This window comes from Chiloscyllium plagiosum, unplaced genomic scaffold, assembly GCF_037043375.1.
Source record: "Chiloscyllium plagiosum isolate Xiang-an unplaced genomic scaffold, Cpla_swu_hap1 HiC_scaffold_19, whole genome shotgun sequence".
NCBI classification, from domain to species: Eukaryota; Metazoa; Chordata; class Chondrichthyes; order Orectolobiformes; family Hemiscylliidae; genus Chiloscyllium; species Chiloscyllium plagiosum.
Genome location: NW_028270157.1, coordinates 2379329 through 2399725, shown reverse-complemented (window position 1 = coordinate 2399725; position 20397 = coordinate 2379329). Strand labels below are relative to the sequence as shown.

At 43.9% G+C, this 20397-nt stretch overlaps 1 protein-coding gene across 18 annotated transcripts in view; it reads right to left on the bottom strand.

The window, feature by feature from the left end:
- The window catches only part of nav3 (neuron navigator 3), a 639300-nt gene that overhangs the window by 33763 nt on the left and 585140 nt on the right, over positions 1-20397 (bottom strand). For 8 of the 18 annotated variants that reach the window (XM_087996953.1, XM_087996958.1, XM_087996963.1 and 5 more), the window contains 5 exons: positions 16482-16565; positions 14729-14840; positions 13276-13403; positions 10789-10955; positions 5102-5170 (listed from right to left, as the gene is read on the bottom strand). In XM_087996953.1, the coding sequence (XP_087853079.1) occupies positions 5102-5170; positions 10789-10955; positions 13276-13403; positions 14729-14840; positions 16482-16565 (560 nt within the window). The remainder of the gene's footprint in view (positions 1-5101; positions 5171-10788; positions 10956-13275; positions 13404-14728; positions 14841-16481; positions 16566-20397) is intronic. The other 10 variants (XM_087996961.1, XM_087996969.1, XM_087996965.1 and 7 more) reach the window with 3 other exon arrangements.

The window sequence follows — 20397 nt, the reverse complement described above, 5'->3', positions numbered from 1 at the left end:
TATTATGATTAGATTAGGTTACCTATAGTATAGAAACAGGCCCTTTGGCCCAACAAGTCCAGACCGACCCTCCGAAGAGTAACCCACCCAGATCCATTCCCCTACAAATGCACCTAACACTATGGACAATTCAGCATGGCCAATTCACCGAACCTGCACACCTTTGGACTGTGGGAGGAAACCCACACAGACACGAGGAGAATATGCAAACTCCATACAGTCACCTGAGGCTGCAATCGAACCTGGGTCTCTGGCACTATGAGGCAGCAGTGCTAACCACTGAGCCACTGTGCCGCCCAAACTCTATGACTTAATAGTTATGACTCTACAGTCATGGGTTTGGAGGGTGCTGTCTGAGGATCTTTGGTGAATTTCTGCAGAGCATCAGCAGTGGAGGGAGGAGATGTGGTGCTGGTTAAGTGGGCTGGTTTGAGGGATGGTGTGGAACTTGTTTAATGTTGTTGGAACTGCTCTGGCCTCTTTTTGAGATTAAGGTCAACCTGTTCCTTCTAAGACCTTGCTCCGAGTGTCACGCTGCCATTGCTACACCTTCCCCAATCCCCATCCTCTGCCACTAACTGGGCAACAATCCCTCCTCTGGACCATCCTGACCCTGACCCTGACCCTGACCCTGACCCTGTGCAAATTATGCTTCATGGCCCGTTGCCATTGAGACTTGTTCATCGCCTGTCATCAAACCCACCTGCAAACTCCCATCCCTTATCCCAGATCCCAGATAAACCCCATGGAGCTAATTCTCCAGCAGTATGTCAGAGTGTGCAGGTTAATCACTGGCACTCAGCAGCAAGCAACACAGAGAAGTAAAAAGGCATTTTAGAAACCAAGATTTGATTCATTTAGCAACATGAATATTGATGTGAGAGAACGGACAGCAATGGGCTGTCTACATCACCACATTCCAAAGCTGCACTTTCTGCTTCTCACTGCCCCTCCCTCACTAACAACCAACATTAACAGCTCCATTCCCTCTCCCTTGCTAACATCTATCCAACTCCTACCTGACTAACACCCGGTAAATCGTGTCAGTACAAATGTCGTCAGTTTTTGGATTGAGAATGGGAGAACACAGTGTGGTTCAATCCCTATCAGATAGACAGATGCTGCTCAGGTGCCAATGCAGTGCAATATACCCAGTGGTGTGGGTTAGACTGCGTGCAGAAGATCAGAAATGACATTTATCACACACACACACACACACACACACGTATTAGAAATGGCTGACATGGTCAAGTCATTGCCCAGTGGGTTAATATTTCAGTTTAAGATGAAAAGTGGTGTTACACAACAAACCCAATGTACTCAGATCAAATATATTTATTCCAAGAAACACCTATAGCATAGCACAGTAACTTTCCAAATCATTAGTAATGTGAGTCTAAATTGTAAATCAATTTGAAAGCAAAAGCCTTGAGAGCTTGTTAAATAATTGGTGCCTCCTCATGTATATATAGTCATTCTGTCATCTTGAGATATAGTCATACAGTCATAGACTCAGACAGCCCGGAAACAGACCCTTCGATCCAACTCATCCATGCCGACCAGGTATTCTAACCTAATTTTGTCCCATTTGCCAGCACCCGGCCCATATCCCTCCAAACCCTTCCTATTCATATACCCATCCAAATGCCTCTTAAATGTTGTAATTGTACCAGCCTCCACCACTTCCTCTGGCAGCTCACTCCATACACGTACCACTCTCTGTGTGAAAAAGTTGCTCCTTTGGTTCCTTTTGGGCAGCACGATGGCACAGTGGTTAGCACTGCTGCCTCACAGCGCCAGAGACCCGGGTTCAATTCCCGCCTCAGGCGACTGACTGTGTGGAGTTTGCACGTTCTCCCTGTGTCTGCGTGGGTTTCCTCCGGGTGCTCCGGTTTCCTCCCACAGTCCAAAGATGTGCAGGTCAGGTGAATTGGCCATGCTAAATTGCCCGTAGTGTTAGGTAAGGGGTAAATGTAAGGGTCTGGGTGGGTTGCGCTTCGGCGGGACGGTGTGGACTTGTTGGGCCGAAGGGCCTGTTTCCACACTGTAAAGTAATCTAATCTAATCTAATCTAAATCTTTTCCCTTTCACGTTAAACCTATGCCCCCCTCGTTTTGGACATTTCTACCCTGGGAAAAAAAACCCTGTCTATTCACCGTATCCACGATCCTCATGATTTTATAAACCTCTATATAAGGTCATTCCTCAGCCTCCGATGCCCCAGCCTCTCTCTATAGCTCAAACCCTCCAACTCTGGCAAGAGCCTTGTAAGTATTTTCTGCACTCTCTCAAATTCAACATCTTTCTTGCAGCAGGGTGACCTGAACTGTACCCAATATTCCAAAAGTGGAATTCGCTTTGCCCTTTCAAGATCTCCATCATCTCCAAACTTCATTCTGTTTTGCTGAAGCAATGGCAGGTTCAACCATTTTATGCCATGATTGTAGTAAAGGCATGCTCTAACGTAACTCATTAAATTAACATCTGCGAATGCTGGAGGAACTCGGCAAGTCAGGCAACATCTGCAGAGAGAGAAACAGAGTTAATGTGTCAGGTCCAATTCCTCTTCAGGACTGTTTTGAAGAAGAGTCATACCAGACTAAAAATACTGACTGTTTCTCTCTCCACGGATGTTGCGAGACCTGTTGAGTTTCTCCGGCATTCTGTGTTTGTGCTTTATTTTTATTTGATTGTTAAATTAAAAGCTGTTAAATAACAGCTAGCCAGATCACTGATGCTCGGGATTTGGAGTCAGGAGGTTATGATTCTAGCTGCAGACCGGGATTTGATATGATCAGCTTGGCTCACCCAATGGCAGTGTCTGGAGAGATTGTTTCTCCAGTGAACTGTCTCACACTGTTCCCTCAGTGAATGGAAACGATTCCGGGAGCTAAGTCAAAGAAGAGCAGGGAATGTCTCCCTGATGTCATGGCCAAAACATTTCCCTCACTACCCCATCTTTTTGAAGAATAACAAAAAGATGGGGTACTGGGCTAATGGTCGGATACTTGGTAGTGTGGATGAGCAGAGGGATCTTGGTGTCCATGTACACAGATCTCTGAAAGTTGCCACCCAGGTAAATAGTGCGGTCAGGAAGGCATATGGCGTACTGGCTTTTATTGGTAGAGGAATTGAGTTCCGGAGTCCTGAGGTCATGATGCAGTTGTATAAGACTCTGGTACGGCCGCATCTGGAATATTGTGTGCAGTTTTGGTCGCCATACTATAGGAAGGATGTGGAGGCATTGGAACGGGTGCAGAGGAGGTTTACCAGGATGTTGCCTGGTATGGAAGGAAAATCGTATGAGGAAAGACTGAGGCACTTGGGGCTGTTTTCACTAGAGAAAAGAAGGTTTAGGGGTGACTTGATTGAGGTGTACAAGATGATTAGGGGGTTAGATAGGGTCGACAGTATGAACCTTTTCCCGCGTATTGAGTCGGGTATTACAAGGGGGCATAGCTTTAAATTAAGGGGGGGTAGATATAGGACTGATGTTAGGGGTAGGTTCTTCACTCAGCGAGTCGTTAGTTCATGGAATGCCCTGCCAGTAACAGTGGTGGACTCTCCCTCTTTATGGGCATTTAAGAGGGCATTGGATAGGTATATGGAGGATAGTGGGTTAGTGTAGTTTAGGTGGGCTTGGATCGGCGCAACATCGAGGGCCCAAGGGCCTGTACTGTGCTGTATTCTTCTATGTTCTATGTTCTATGTTCTAAATCAGCTGATTTATCATAATCACATTGCTCTTTATGGGAGCTTGTGTGAAGGTTGTCTGCTGCATTTCCTGCTGCACAACGGAAACTAAACCTTCAGGAAACATAGAAAAGGTGACTACACCTTTCCATTTTTCTCTATTTTTGACTGTGGATCAAAATGGGAAAAGGACTGTTTCTGACCATGGGCTGTTCAACAGGACATTGCACTTTTAAAAACAAATCACTAGAACTCATTGTGAGTTTTGTTTACACTGTTGTTTTCCTCCACTGGGGGAGTTTGGAGGGGTTGCAGGGTGGGTGCAGGCAGTGGGGAAAGATGATTGAGACTCAATCGCACCATGAATACCTGTATAGCGTATACTTTAATTAAAGGTTGACTTCTGACTGGTTTCTCAATGACAACCAATTATGGCAGCCAGGAATCCTCAGCACAGCAACAATTCCTTGATTAGATCCTGGCCACAGGGCCAGCCTGTGGGTTAACAATTCTGTGGCAGAGTCTAAACAGACAACACGTCTTTCTCTCCCTCTGTGTTGTGAAGTAATTGAGAACTGAAAGTTAGCTAACCATCCTCTCCCAACATTTGCTATTTGCTCTTGCCTCAAACTAGTAAGTAATGAACTGAACAATGCATGTCCCACTGCCTTATATCTTCAACAAAGAAATGAAAAGACCAGCAGATAAGGAGATCGGAGATCAGTTATACCTCATTGAATCCTCTGGATTGGTGCTATTGAACTGTGCTCCTCTAACTGTTTTTTTGTCCACTCAGAACATCTATGTCTGTTTGTCTGAATGTGTGGGGGTTTAAGACAGAGTTCAGGTTAAGATAATAGAGTCAGTAGGTAGTAGAGTTAACCCTGGCTCTAACCAAGTTTATTCTTTATTTTCTTACTGGAGCAGACCTGTTTATAATACTTACCAGTTTCCTTTTATGTACAGAAGCAATTTTATCTTGAGTTCATCAGACAAGAACATTGGGGACCTTGAGTAATTGGATTCAATCTCTCACCTTTGTGACGCCAGGAGCAGTGGGGCAGGGTCTTAGTGCACTTTCTCAATTGGGCAATTTCAAGCACAACATAAATGCAGGACGTTTCAAATATATAACAGTAAAAATGGTCAGAAAAGGATTTCAAAAACACTCCTCCATTCATTCCTCAACCAAAACTAAAACTCAGGAATCTGGTGCTTTACTGCTTTCAGAGGTCATGCTGTGTCTGCCCAGCCAGTGAATTTACTTCAAACATACACAGCTAACCAAACCTCCCACTTTAATAATGGACAGGCTGGTTCAAAGGTTAACCGGAAAGAATTCCCCAACTAGTTGGAGACTGAGCAGGCACCAATCCAGTGCATCCACATGCAGCACACTGCTATTTACCGGGACCCATGCTGATAGATCACTGGGCCATTGAGCTGTTTCCTTGTCACCCAGAGAGACATGGGCTTGCTGAAAGCAGAGGTTAAAACAAGAGGCAAGAAATGAAATGGAGTAACTAATAACAGGAACACATTTGAATTGATTGAGGGGTGTGTGTGTGTGTGTATCTGTGTGTGTGTGTGTGTCTGTGTGTGTGAGAGAGAGAATGTGTGTTTGTGTGTGTGCACAGCCAATGTGTTGTATGTGTCTGAATGAGTTTGTAAGTGTGAAAGTTTGTGAGTTTGTGTGTATGTGTGAGTTCACATATGTGTGTGCTTGCGTATAAATTTCATATCTAGAAATCTGCGATTAAAAGTTGAACTTTTAATTTGAAATTCCATCTTTACACTCACATTTTGTGATCCAGAGGGATTCAGGGTTTTATGATATGAAGGAGTTAGTTAACTGCCTCATACTGCACTCAAAATGGTTACGCTGCTTTCTCTCTCTCCACAGATGCTGCCAGACCTGCTAAGTTTCTCCAGCAATTTCTGTTTTTGTTTCAGTTTTCTAGAATCTGCAGCGTTCCGTTGTTAATAATTCTAAGCCGTTTCTTTCTTTCCTGATGACGTGGTGATTCTGAGGGGTTTTGCACAAAATGTTCAGAACGTTTGCACACAAGATCATGCAAAAAGCAATCGGGTAAATGACCCGCTGGCCACTTTGGTCAAGAGGAAATCCTGAGCAGGATAGAACAACTGCCCCACCCACCCTCGCTCTTCTTCCCCTCATCCTGCTCGATTTGGCAGAAGAGATGGAACCTCAGTCTAATGTCTTATCTGAGATACAGCTCATCATGGGCACACACTCTTAATCTTAATTAGTTCTTCACCTTGTCACAAAGCTGGTCTTTTTTCTAAAAGTTACTCTGTCCTTGATTTTTTTCAGAGGGGTCGTAAAACAGCCCAGGCTCTGAAACGGCTGAGTTGGTGCAGAGCTGAATGGTTTATTGGGGCCCTTTTTGTCTACCCCGAAACAGATGACACTGCAGGCCAAAGGCTTTCTTGTTTTAGAAAGGAGAGTGGTCATTCTTGGCAGCTGAGAGTTTTTTGGTTCGGTTAGAGGAGGGGATGTGTGAAACAGGCTGCTGACTTCTCTCTCTCTTTGCAAACTGTAAGCCTCTGTTTGATTTGACCTTTTGTGCTAAGGGATGTGTGTATTGGGATTGTTGCACATATTTTCGGAACAGATCATTAAGTAGGGGTTTGGATAGGATAAGTTATGCAGTATTCTGGTTTCTGTTCTTTGTGCTTCATTCTGTAATTTGGTAAATAAATCTCATTTGTTTAAAACTTGCCAGTCGACCCAGCTAATTTACACCGGAAATATCCACTATACACCTAGCTAAATAAGTAGCAAAGTTATGGTCTGGGCTACCTACTTAAAAATGTTTGGAGGGGTCTGGCCTAGTCCATAACAACCTTATACACTAATCAACATCTCTTATGCATCATTCCTGTGACATAAGCTTGTAAATTTTCTCACTGGTAGATTTGTTCTCAGACGTTTCATCGCCATGCTCGGTAACATCCTCAGTGAGCCTCCTGTGAAGCGCTGGTTTTCTGTCTGTCTTGCTATTTATCTGTTTTGGTCTGTTGAGGTAGGTGGTATCACTTCTGGTTCTTTTTCTGAGAGATTAGTAAATGGGGTCTAAATCAGTGTGTTTGTTAATGGATTCCTGGTTTAAATGCCAGGCCTCTAGGAATTCTCGTGTGTGTCTTTGTTTAGCCTGTCCCAGGATGGATGTGTTGTCCCAGTCAAACTGGTGTCTCTCCTCGTCTGTGTGTGTGGATACTAGTGATAGTGGGTCATGTCTTTTTGGTGGCTAGTTCATGCTCATGTATCCTGGTGGCTAGTTTCCTGCCTGTCTGTCCAATGTAATGTTTGTTCCAGTCCTTGCAGGGTATTTTGTGTATGACATTCACTCTGCTGGTTGTGGGTACAGGATCCTTTAAATTCATCAGGAGCTGTTTCAGTGTGGTGGTAGGTGTGTGGGCTACCATGATGCCTAGGGGCCAGAGAAGTCTGGTCAGCATCTCCGAGATGTCTTTAATGTCTGGCAGGATGGCTGTTTTAAATAATGTCCTGATGCAGCTCCGTTTGTAGGTGTTGGGATGATTGCTCCTGTAGTTGAGCATCTAGTCAGTGTGTGTGACTTTCCTGTAGACGTGTGTCTGCAGCTCTCCATTGACTTATTGTTCTACCATGCCATCTAGGAAGGGGAGTGTGTTGATGTTCTCTTCCTCTTTGGTTAACTTTATACCCGGTGAGAATGTTGTTTATGTGTTTGTGGGTTTTTTTCTAATTTGTTGCATTTTGTGATGACAAAGGTGTCATCCACATAGCGGACCCAAAGCGTGGGCTGGATCGTGGGAAGGGCTGTTCGTTCTCACCTTTGCATCACTGCTTCTGCTTAAAGTCCTGATACAGGTGATCCCACAGGCACCCCATTGGTTTGTTTGTAGATCTTGTTGTCGAAGGTTGTGAGGCACGGGGCTACTAGTTTGAGGATGCTGTCCTTGCTGATGGAGTTGGTACTGTCAGGTGTTTGTGTCCTTGGTCCATCTAGCAGTGGGGCCAGTGTTTCGCAGCACTGCAGATACTGATACCTACCAACAGGTGACGATGGACCTGAGTCCACAGCTCGAAAACTGTATTACAGAAACCAACTGAGGAAACTTCACAAGACAGGTGAAATTAACGAGATAGACCGCCAAGCAATGAAACCTGAAGGATCCAACACACTCTGTTTCTATGGATTGCCAAAGGTACATAAACAAGCACCCCCCCCCCCCCCCCCCCCCCGACCCATAGTCTCACTTCCTAGTGCACTGACATACAGACTAGCAAAGGAACTGCAATGCAAACTGGAACATCTAGTGGAAGACTCAATCCACTCCATCCAGGAATTCCTTAACATCATCAAAGACACCAAGGTAGAGGAGGACGAGATCATGGTTTCCTTCAATGTGATGGCCCTATTCACATCAATAAACATCAGTCTAGCCAAAGAAACGCTGGCCCCACTGCTAGATGAACCAAGGACACAAACACCTGACAGCACCAACTCCATCAGCAAGGACAGCATCCTCAAACTAGTAGCCCCGTGCCTCACAACCCACTTCACCTTCGACAACAAGATCTACAAACAAACCAATGGGGTGCCTGTATCAGGACTTTAAGCAGAAACAGTGATGCAGAGGTGAGAACGAACAGCCCTTCCCACGATCCAGCCCACGCTTTGGGTCCGCTATGTGGGTGACACCTTTGTCATCACAAAACGCAACAAATTAGAAAAAAAACCACAAACACATAAACATCCTCACCAGTATAAAGTTCACCAAAGAGGAAGAGAACAACAACAGACTCCCCTTCCTAGATGTCATGGTAGAACAAAAAGCCAATGGAGCGCTGCAGACCAGCGTCTACAGGAAGCCACACACACTGACCAGATACTTAATTACAAGAGCAATCATCCCAACACCCACAAACGGAGCTGCATCAGGACGTTATTTAAATGAGCCACAACTCACTACAGCACCCAGGAACTATGACAAGCCGAGGAAAAACACCTACACAACCTATTCAGGAACAACGGTACCCGATAAACACAGGCCACAGATTCCTGCACAACAGATCTAAACAACACGCCCAAAGTTTCGAGCCACCCTGCCATACATCAAAGACATCTTGGAGATAATGACCAGACTACTCTGACCTCTAGGCATCGTGGTGGTCTACAAACTTACCACCACACTGAAACAGCTCCTGATGAAATTTTAAGGACCCCATACCAACAACCAGAACGAACGTCATATACAAAATACCCTGCAAGGACTGGAACAAACGTTACATTGGACAAACAGGTAGGAAACTAGCCACTAAAAGACATGACCAATGATCACTGTTATCCATACACACAGACAAAGAGGGACACCAGTTCGACTGGGACAATACGTCCATCCTGGTACAGGCTAAACAAAGACACACAATGGAATTCCTGGAGTCCTGACATTCAAACTGGAACTCCATTAACAAACGTATCGATTTAAACCCAATTTACCAAACTCTCAGAAAGAGAACTGGAAGCGATATCACCCACCACAGCAAACTGAGACAGATAAATAGCAAGTGGGACAGAACACCAAAGCTTCACCAGAGGCTCACTGATGATGTTACCCAACATGGTGACATGTCTGACAACAATTCTTCCAGCTCAGTGAGCAAATTTACAACCTGATCCGCAATCTGTGTGACAAATCTTCTCCAAAATTGTTCCTGTGGGATTTCGAAGACACTCACACCCCAAGGGCCAACTTTAACCCTAAACAATTTGTGCTTTTGAACCAGGTACATCAGGGCCTGACAACCAGAACTAATCATTTCCTCCCAATTAATATCGACAACTGCACAAGACGCAACAACAATTGGTCTACACTCAGATGGTGTGGCTCTCACTGGGAGCTTTGTGTACAGTGTCCCACCTGGAGGTTTCAGGAAAGATTCTAGTCTGACACTGCCAGGGCATTGATACAGGAGTGCAGCACAGTCTCCCCGTCTTGCACAATGGGTCAAACATTAAAATGAGCTGAACCAGTGAACATTATGGGACAATGGGGTCCTTCACTACATGTGGAGGATTGTTAGATGGTCTGGAGAGTGAGATTGGGGCATTTTACTGCTTTTACAATTCCCAATTCTGCTCAGATCTATGGTAAGAAGTCTTTATTTTCACACGACTCCTCTAATCCTCTCTTCATTTATTCCACGTCTCACTGCCTGATTGGCTAATTCTTGACTCCGGTAAATATCACCGCCCCATTCACGTTTCTGTTTTAATTAATTAACTAATTAATGAGACTATTCCCCCTTCCTGGCTGTAAAACAAACTGGGTGGTATTTAAGGCACATGCCAGCCACTGGCTGGACAGAAGCAGGGCTCCCACATTGCCCTCCCTGGGGAAAGGCGAACCCATTAATCTCCAACACACCATGAAAGGTCAGGATGGATGAGGAACCTGGGGATACAGGGGAAGGTCACAAAGTAATGGCTGCACTGGGATTGGAGAGGGGGTCCTCAGCAGGGACTAGATAGTGCCCACTTCCTGACGCCAAGCTCCTCAATTGGATACTGAGTGCCATTCAACAACAGACCCTTACTATTTCCCCACCCCATGAAACCCAAAAGTAACACTGACAGGAGTTTTCTTTCAGTGAGGCAACCTACTGCCCTGTGCTGAGGCTTTAATTACCCACTTCATGGTGCTGCTGTCAGCAGTGGGTGGGCGGGAGGGGGGTGACTGACATTTGCAGGTCTTCCTACCAATTGGGGGTAGAAACAGAAAGACACTGGGCTACCCACCTGACACACTCCTGCTCGATTTGATCCCCTCCAATCTCCAGACTGCAGCAGGAGGGGCATTCTGCTCAGACTCATGGAGACATCTTCCATTTCTGGGCGAAGTGTTGACCTTATTTCATACTGGCCTTCCCTCAGTTAGAGCACAGCAGATAGTAATGGGTGAGCTATCAAGTTGGTTTGGGTCATGGGGTGGGGCTTACATGTTTCCAAACCTTGTTCAGAAATTGTGAATCCTAATTTATTTTGCCCACGTTTATGTAGCTGTAAGATCTTTCAAATCACTTACGCGGATGTAGAATGTGATGGTTTCAGGGATCCAGGATCTGTTGAGTCCTGGTGTGATTTGGGAGATGATGGAATTGAGGAGTCAGTGATTTCTTCGATGTCCGAATGAGAGAGATTGGGTTTTGATGATTTCTTTTTACCAAAAGCTTGCTTGAAGGAGCTTCTCAGCTGGAAAGTAAAAGTCAAACATTGAAGGATTGTCAAAACACCCATCGGATTTACAAATATTTCTCAGGGAAGGAAATCTGCCACCGTTACGTGGTGAGGCCTACATGTGAATCCAGACCCCCAGCAACAGGGCTGACTCTTAACTGCCCTCTGACAGCCACGTTGGACAAAGGCAAAAACCTTTGACCTCGCCAGTGACATCCTCATCCCATGTAGGAATAAAATGAAACAAATCACATGGTGGTAATTCTGAAACTGACATCAGTGTCGTGGAGACTGGTTGTCATGGTGATTGATTTATACTGGATGTTCCAATTGGTGGAAATGGAGCTGGGAATTAGACAGAATAGCCAACCTTTCAACCCAACCGAGTCCAAGTCAGCAGTCTGGGAGACAAGCAGAGGTTCAGGAGAGTAAACCCTGGAAGCAGAAAAGGCCATTCTTTCACAAGATTAAGCATCATTACATCAGGAAGGCAAGAATCCCCATGGTGCTCTTACACACTGTTTAAAAACAAGTATATGCAGAGGTAAAGTACACTGCACATAAATGTTGTTACTTAATCTTTGAAAATTGCCACCCAATATAGTGTGTTATACAGTGTGTTAATTTTTATTAGTAGAGGGTTGAGTTTCGGGACCACAAGGTCATGCTGCAGCTGGTCGCACTTGGAGTACTGAGTACAGTTCTAGTCACCGCATTACAGAAAGGATGTGGAAGCTTTAGAAAGGGTTCAGAGGAGATTTACTAGGATGTTGCCTGATATGGAGGGAAGGTCTTATGAGGAAAGCCTGAGGGACTTGAGACTTTTGTTAGAGAGAAGAATGTTGAGAGGTGACTGAATTGAGACATACAAGATAATCAGAGGGTTACATGGCTTGGACAGTGACAGCCTTTCTCCTTGGATGGTGATGGCTAGCACAAGGGGACATAGCTTTAAATTGAGGGGTGATTGATATAGGACAGATGTCAGAGGTAGTTTCTTTACTCAGAGAGGTGTAGGGGTGTGGAATGCACTGCCTGCAACAGTAGTAGACTCACCAACTTTAAGGGCATTTAAATGGTCATTGGATAGACATATGGACGATAATGGAACAGTGTTGGTTAGATGGCCTTCAGATTGGTTCCACAGGTCGATGCAATATTGAGGGCTGAAGGGCCTGTACTGCGTTGTAACGTTCTATGTTATATGTTACAGTTCACCTCATAAAGGCTAGGAGCAGGAATAGGCCATTCAGCCCCTCCGGCCTGCTCCATCTTTTGAGATGAACATGGGTGATCCCATCACGGCCTCAAATCCGCTTTCCTGCCCACTCCCTTTAAACAATTACTAATTTAAAATCAGTCTATCACCTCCTTAAGCTTATTCTTTACAGTTGCAATGGAAATAGGAGGGCTTTCTAAAAAATTCATTCATTGGAATGTGCAACACTGGCTGTGTCAGTATTTATTACCCATCCCTAGTTGCCCCCTTGAGAAGGTGGGGGTGAGCTGCCTTCTTGAGCCGCTGCAGTCCATGTGCTGTAGGTTGACCCACAATGCCCTTAGGGAGGGAATTCCAGAATTTTGACCCAGAGACAGTGAAGGAAAAGCGATATATTTCCAAGTCAGGATAGTGAGTGGCTTGGAGGGGAACTTGCAGGGAGTAGTGTTCCCATATATCGGCGCCCTTGTCCTTCTAGATAGAAGTGGTCATGGGTTTGGAAGGTGCTGTCTGAGGATCTTTGGTGAATTTATGCAGAGCATCTTGTAGACAGTGTACACTGCAGCTACTGAGCATTGATGGTGGAGGGAGTGGATACTGAAGGTGGTGGATGTGCCAATCAAGTGGCTGCTTTGTCCCTGGATGGTGTCAAGCTTCTTGAATGTTGTTGAGCTGCCCCCATCCAGGCAAGTGGGGAGGATTAAGAGTCGGAAGCTGTTTTTTAAAAGTTCTTAAAACTTTGAGGGAAATAAAAATAACTGACCCCTGTAACAGAATGATAAAATTTCTAGGATTTAATATCCAAGAGTCATCAGGAAACAAAGCTAACAGCTTATCTGTAGCCATCTTTCTACCTGGAACAAAAATCTTTCTTTGAGCAATTTCTCTAAGAATTTACTGACAAAGTAACTCTCCAATTGAAGCAGCTGGCAGCTTCCAGTGTAGTGGAGGCCATTCAGCTCACCACAGCCATTTCAGTGCTAGCCCTTCAAACAGAGCTCCTACTGCCTGTGATTTGACAGATTTGGAATGCGGACAAAGTTTGGGAAACTGTTCAAAGTGATGCACGCTGATCATTTTCACAGCAAGTGCCGATTAAAAAAAAACCCAACTTACCCAGCTCTGTTTCTTCTTTTTTTTCTTTGAGTCGCTATCATTCACAGTCCCAATGCTGGAATGGCTGGTCGCACTGTTGATGCTGGAAACACTGTCTGAGGAATGTTGTCTTCTAATCCGTGTATCTACTGGGAAATCAGAGTCACACCCTGAGCACCGTGGGACACTCTGTTACTGATAAACTCGAGGAATGGGTGAAAAGAGAGAAGTCATTAGTGGAGGACATTGTAACTGTTTGAAAAAATAAAACCAGGAAGTATTTATTATTTGAAACTGATCTCTGGTTTGAAAGGACCAAAAGGAACATGAGACCGAGGGAGGTCGGCGGCTTTTGTAAACCAATAAACGGAATGTGGGAAAAGGTGAGGACTGCAGATGCTGGAGATCAGAGTCGAAAGTGTGTTCCTGGAAAAACACAGCAGGTCAGGCAGCATCCGAGGAGCAGGAAAGTCAACATTTTGAGAATAAGCTCCTCATCGGGAATGAGGCTTGGGTGATGAAGGGCTTATGCCCGAAATGTCGATTCTGAGGAGATGCTGCCTGACTGGCTGTGCTTTTCCAGCGCCAGACTCTCCACAATAAACGGAATGTGCTGAGCTTTCATTTCCACACCAGCTTATAGGAGGAAACAGGCACAGCCAGACAATTGTTCACTTCGCTCAAACTACACAGGAAGACTCAGGGACAAGTTGAGTCCAGTTCAGAGCAATGTCAACAGTGTGGTTTCAATTCCAACTGATTGGCCTTCGGATCTATCTCCTCACTCTTCCCCCAAGGGTACAGTTTTTATTTTGGTTCATTCATTAGGATAGCATTTATGGTCAATTCCTAATTTCCAGTTAAGGATTAATAATCCCTGTTTAGGAATCAACCATATTTCTGTCGGCCAGACCGGGCAAGCACAGCAGATTTCCTTCTCCAAAGGGAGTTAGTGAACTTGACAAGTTTCTACAAGAAACAACAATGGTTGTCATTAGCTCACTTTTCATTTAATTCAAATTGATGAGATTTTTACCCACATCCCCAGGACATTAACCTAGACTGATTAATCCAGTCAGATTCTGGATTAGTGGTGCTGGAAAAGCACAGCAGTTCAGGCAGCATCCGAGGAACAGGAAAATACCACTACACCATTGCAATGCATTAGTAAACCATCACTGACAAAACAAAACCAGCTCTGGCCAGGAAACCCACGACAAACCATTATTAACCTTCAATATGGACCAGACCGAGACAGCGGGTCTCATGGGGAATCTGAAAACTGTCTCCCTACCTCAGGAAAGCTGTGAATGTTGGGGCCAATGACAATGGTCAAGGCTGAGATGAACTGGTGTTTGCTCTGAGAGGGTGTGATGGAAGATGGAGCAAACACAAGTCGCACCATAAAGAAATGGCAGAATGGCTAGCAGGGGGCTGAATGGCTCCTACATTGCACCCAGTTTTCACTCTGTACCTTTGTTTGGATGGTCTGGGCCATTTAAAGCTCCCTGGATGGCAGCTTGAGCAGCAGAATTTTGTGTCTTCAGCATTTCGATGGTCTCTCTCAGCTCAGTGAGTTCCGACTCCTGCGGGAGAGAAATAGGAAGCTGTTTCATTGAAATGGAGACAGTAGTTCCACCAGTCCCACATCACCCTACCCCCCACCCAGCCAAATCGACCCCCTCACAACCAACTACTCCTGATCTGTACTCCCTCCACAGAGAGCTCATCACCTCAGTGAATCTGTTCAGTTTAGCTGACACCAGTATTTATCACACCAACTGTAAGAGCACTTTCAGTCAGGAGAAATCACGATTACACAAGACAGAGCATTTTAACATTTGCAAAATGAGAATTTACTATGAGGTGATGGTCTAATGATATTGTTGATGGACCTCCTCCAAAAACCAAGTTAATATTCTGTGGGCCTGGGTTCAAACCTCACCTCAGTAGATATTAGAATTTGAATTCAATAAAAACGTCAGGAATTAAGAGTCTAATGATAATCATGAGTCCATTGTCAATTATCAGAAAAATCCATCTGGGTCACTAATGCCTTTTAGGGAGGCAAACTGCCTTCCTTACCTGTTCTGGCCTACCTGTGACTCCAGACCCATAGCAATATAGCTGACCCTTAACTGCCCTCTGGGTAATTAGGGATGCGCAATAAATGCTGGCCCAGCCAGTAACACCCTCGTCCCAGAATGAATACAGGAAAAGAATTATCAGGCTGAACATGAACACATCGAACCCAATTAAAGTCAATGAGTTCAATGCATCAGCTGTGAACAGTGAATATTGGTCCAATATTTACCCCTTGACCAATATCAAAAAGAAGCAAATTAACACAGTCATTGTCTCATTGCTGTTCGTGGGAGGTTGCCATGGATACATTGGCTGCAACATTCTCTATATCCCAGCAGGGATGACATTCCCAAAGTCCTTAATTGGCTGTAAAGCAATATGGGATGTCCTGAGGTTGTAAAAGGTGCTATATTAATGCAATCTACTTTGATTTTATTATATCAATGATTAAGAGAATGGGGTGGAGCATACGAATCTCTCCCAATTAAAGACTCACAGGAAGTCACAGTAAGCCCCATGAAACTCATGTTCAAACTGATGGTGTACAGTACAGTGGCAGTACAGCTGTTGGAACATCCTGGCTCTTCTCATTGGAGCAATGAGAGTTAATTCAATAAATTATTTTTCATACCTTCAATGGAGTGAGCAAGGAAATGTCATTCTCTCTGACTGGGGCTGGGGGTGTGGAGGAGTCAGTGATGAGGGGTAAACAGAGAGTAAGAAGATCTTTCTTCCTCCAACTGTGCAACCCATTACATCTCACTACTCTTCAGGAAAGTTCGGTAAACACCTGCTCTGGTCAAAGGGGGTAGAGTGAGTGAGATAATGGGATGTATTTTGGATTGTTCTCACAAAGAGCTCACTCAGACACAATGAACAAATAGCCTCAACACTGTAATTTATTTAATTTCCAAGTTTCATCTTTCAACAAAACTGTTGGTGTTTCTTCACGGTCAGTCAGTTAAAATTAAAAGCTCACACAGTGGAGTTAAAGACATTTCTATGATTAAAATAGATATAATCAGTTATTGTAGTCGATTAGTTGCAAACTAGTTGAATCAACTGTCAGTAGATTTGTCTAAGATAGCCAAGAGATATCAGGCCCTATCCCGAAGGTGTGTTAGATTTTTCACACAGCTCACCTTTTGCTCAGCAGTCATAGTTAAGTTCTGTAGCCGGGAGGTCATGTTGCTTAAACTCTGTTCAAAAGCAGCCACGAGGTGAGCCTGTCAATACAGGATAAAGGTTAAAATCGTTACAATAAAATTATCCCGTTGCTATCTGTATCTTCTCAATGAACCAGGTAACGTCACAATAACCAGTGTCGACCATGTGAAAAGTTCATGATTAGAATAGTTATCTTTTAAAGAAGAAAGGAAGAAAGACTTACATTTATATATCTCCTTTCACAACCACCGGACATCTCATCTCAAAGCATTTTACAGTGAATGAGATAGTTTTGAAATGTAGTCACTGTTGTAATGTGAGAAATGTTACTGAAATAACTCCATGGAGGTTGAGATCCTGTCACTAAGTCACTCATTATTTACACATGAACAATCCTTGACTGTAGTTCTGCCTCATTCAGAGTCATCTCCCAGTGTGGCAGTATCTCTGACACACCCCTCTTTATCTGTCAGTCAGGGCTCCCTGATTGGATCAGGTTAACAACCCCAATCAGTAAAGTCATATTCTATGACAACCACCTGGCTGATCTCATTAATATCACTAGTTACAGTAAATCTGTGCTTAGCAAGTTCCCATAAACAGCAGTGTCAAATCATGTAATCGTTTTTTGTGATGTTGGGTAAGGGATTTATATTGGCCAGGATATCAGGGAGAACCCTGTCATGCCACAGAATCTTTTAGCTCTACCAAAGCTAACAAATAGGGGCCTCAATTTAATGTCTCCTCTGAACGACAGCACTTCCAACAGTGCAGCACTCCCTCAGCACTGCACGCAATGTCAGCCTTGAGTTCTGTGCTGAAACCCCAGAATGAGACTTGAACCTGGAATTGTATGACTGAGTGGCAAGAGGTACTTTCAAGATGGCGCCAACACCAGGCAGCTGCTTGGGAGCTCCCTACAGCAGATCTTACTCTAACATTTCTTATAACCATAATACACTTTGAAACCTAAATTCTAAGTCTGTAAAGATTCCTCTTGCTTTACTTTGTCCCTGTGTAACCTGAGTGCCTTCTCTGTCCAAACAGCCTGTGATCTGTGTGCCCTTCCTTACTATGGTCTGCCTATAATGCTCACAAACAAAGCTTTTCACTGTACTTAGGTACACATGAGAGTGGTGTACTCAATCAGCGTACTCAATCAGTGTACTCAATCAGTGTACTCAATCAGTGTACTCAATCAGAGTGGTCCCCACTCAGCCATTGCAGTATTAAAGTTGATCAATAAATCTCATAGGTTTATTCACAAATGCACACAGTCGGTGATCAGTTACACGTAATAACTCCAGAAAACAGCAAAAATCATCACTGCAATAACGAGAAAGTGATTCACACTTTATAATTATTTCTGAGCGTTGTCACAAATCTGGAATTTTGCCCTGGGATTTTTGCTGGGTCAGAGATAGGGCTACCACACAATGGAGCAGATTGGGATCAGACAGTCTCTACACTCAGGCAGACACCTTCCAAAAATGACCAGTTCAGAAAAAACAGACCGGCCACGGTGGTAGACTCGCCAACATTAGAAGCATTTAAATGGTCTTTGGATAAACATAGTAGGATAGATGGGCTTCAGATTGGTTTCACAGGGCGGTGCAACATTGAGGGCCGAAGGGCCTGTACTGTGCTGTAATGTTCTATGTTCTATGTTGTATGTTGTATGCTCTATAATTGGAATCATTCGCATGGCTCCTGTTGGTCCAATGTAAAAGGTTATTGACACAATCCATTGTTACAATGTGATTGTATCACTGTGAAATAAAACACAGTACCAATACAGCGTGGATCAATACATATCTCAAATGATGCTAAGAGATATTTACATCTGGTAACAACATGGGCAACCATTAGATGCAGCAACTGATTTTATTCCCCAGCATCGCCCATGTTTTCCCATAACCTCAAAAACCCACTATTGTTACTCTTTCCTTAATCCCTCCATCCTCATTCCCTTTTATCGTGTACAAACCCAGGTTTTTTTTCTCAATTAAAGATTGTATCCTGCGTTATCTCACTTTTCCAAAGACTTTTAAAAACAATTTTGATTAATATCCAATGTTTTTGCAGAACCTTTAGTAGAAATCTGAATAATATCTGAAGTTTCTGAGCGTTATATAGAGTGATGCTTTTTGCTGCTTTCTCTTAAGTTATTAGAGAAAGTCAATTCCCAATTATATATTGGAAGGACGTGGAAACTTTGGAAAGGGTTCAGAGGAGATTTACTAGGATGTTGCCTGGTATGGAGGAAAAGCTGAGGGACTTGAGGCTGTTTTCGTTAGAGAGGAGTTTGAGAGGTGACTTAATAGAGACATATAAGATAATCAGAGGGTTAGATAGGTTGGACAGTGAGAGCTGTGAGTGTGGTGCTGTTAAAGTACAGCAGGTCAGGCAGCATCTGAGGAGCAGGAAAGTCAAAGTTTCGGGCAAAAGCCCTTCATCAGGAAGGGCTTTTGCCCGAAACATTGATTCTCCTGCTCCTCGGATGCTGCCTGACCTGCTGTGCTTTTCTAGCACCACTCTGATCTAAACATATAGATGAGAATGCAATAGTGTAAGTTAGATGGGCTTCAGATTGGTTTCACAGGTCAGTGCAACATCCAGGGCCGAAGGGCCTGTACTGCGCTGTAATGTTCTATGTTCCATATATGTTTGCAAATAAATTAAGATAAATTTACATTACAGTTTTAATGTAATAAATCATGCAAAGTTTATTTTGACAAAAATTAAAGGTCAATTAAAAATCTACTGCACAGTAATAATACATAGGACATAGGTAGGCCATTCAGCCCCTTGAGCCTGTTCCACTACTCAATGGGATCATAGTTGATCCATGGCCTAACTCCATATACCTGCCTTTGGCCCATAACCCTTAATACTTTTGCTTTCATCAAAACTACTCAGTAATATTTAAAACTTGAATCGCAACACCAATAAAATAATTATATTATCATTCACAGCCCCATGCCCAAGAGACTGAGATAGATTTGTCTCCATGGAAACACGCTTGCTGTTGCTGTTGGGGGCACAACTGCTAGAAAAGCTTTATGGAGATACATCAGGGTGTTGATTAATCTGGGAAAGTTTGAGCAGCAGTCTACACTCACTTTGCGACTTTTTCAGAACGAGGCAGTTTGCTCATTTTTCAGGTTGCCTGAAACCTTTGCTTTAGGCATGTTTCTCATTCAAGGTCTCCAGTTTTTGCTGCCCCCACCAAACCCAATCCTGGCCGACAATCAGTTTCCCAAATGCGGAGGCAGCGCTCCGATTATCTTGGGCAGTCCATTAGCAGGGACAGCTTTGACTGCAATTCCATGACTCCATGGATGAAAGACAAATTGGAAATCTGGAATCCTTCCCAGTTCCAAACTCAGAGAACCTCAAGGCTATAAAAAGTCATGAGTTCCTTGCAGCAGAAAGCAGAATTACTCAGAGTGCATCAGTATTCAGGGCCTCAAGTGTATTTATACATTGGACAAATGACAGGCCTCATTACAACGTAATAACTTTCTCTGTCAATTTGACTTTTGCTAAATGGAACATCAATCGCACGGAGGGGACAAAACTGTCAAGTATCTTTTATAAAATGGCACCTGAGTTCAATTAGAAAAGCTCTGTACGAGAAACACGGTTTGTGTCAGGAGGTCTATCATCATTGTTGAATTGTTCCTGGTGAGAAGGATGTAATTATATCCCAGTGCTGACAGATCTCTCTCTGCTTCCCATTAAAAGAAACCACTTTTTACAGCAAGGCAAGCAAGCAACTCAAAGCAATGTACCATTCCTTAATAAACCAGCGGCCACGAACATTGAAATTATATCCCCACCGACACATTTACGGTTTATTGTAGTCAGAATGCAATATGAATCGGGTTA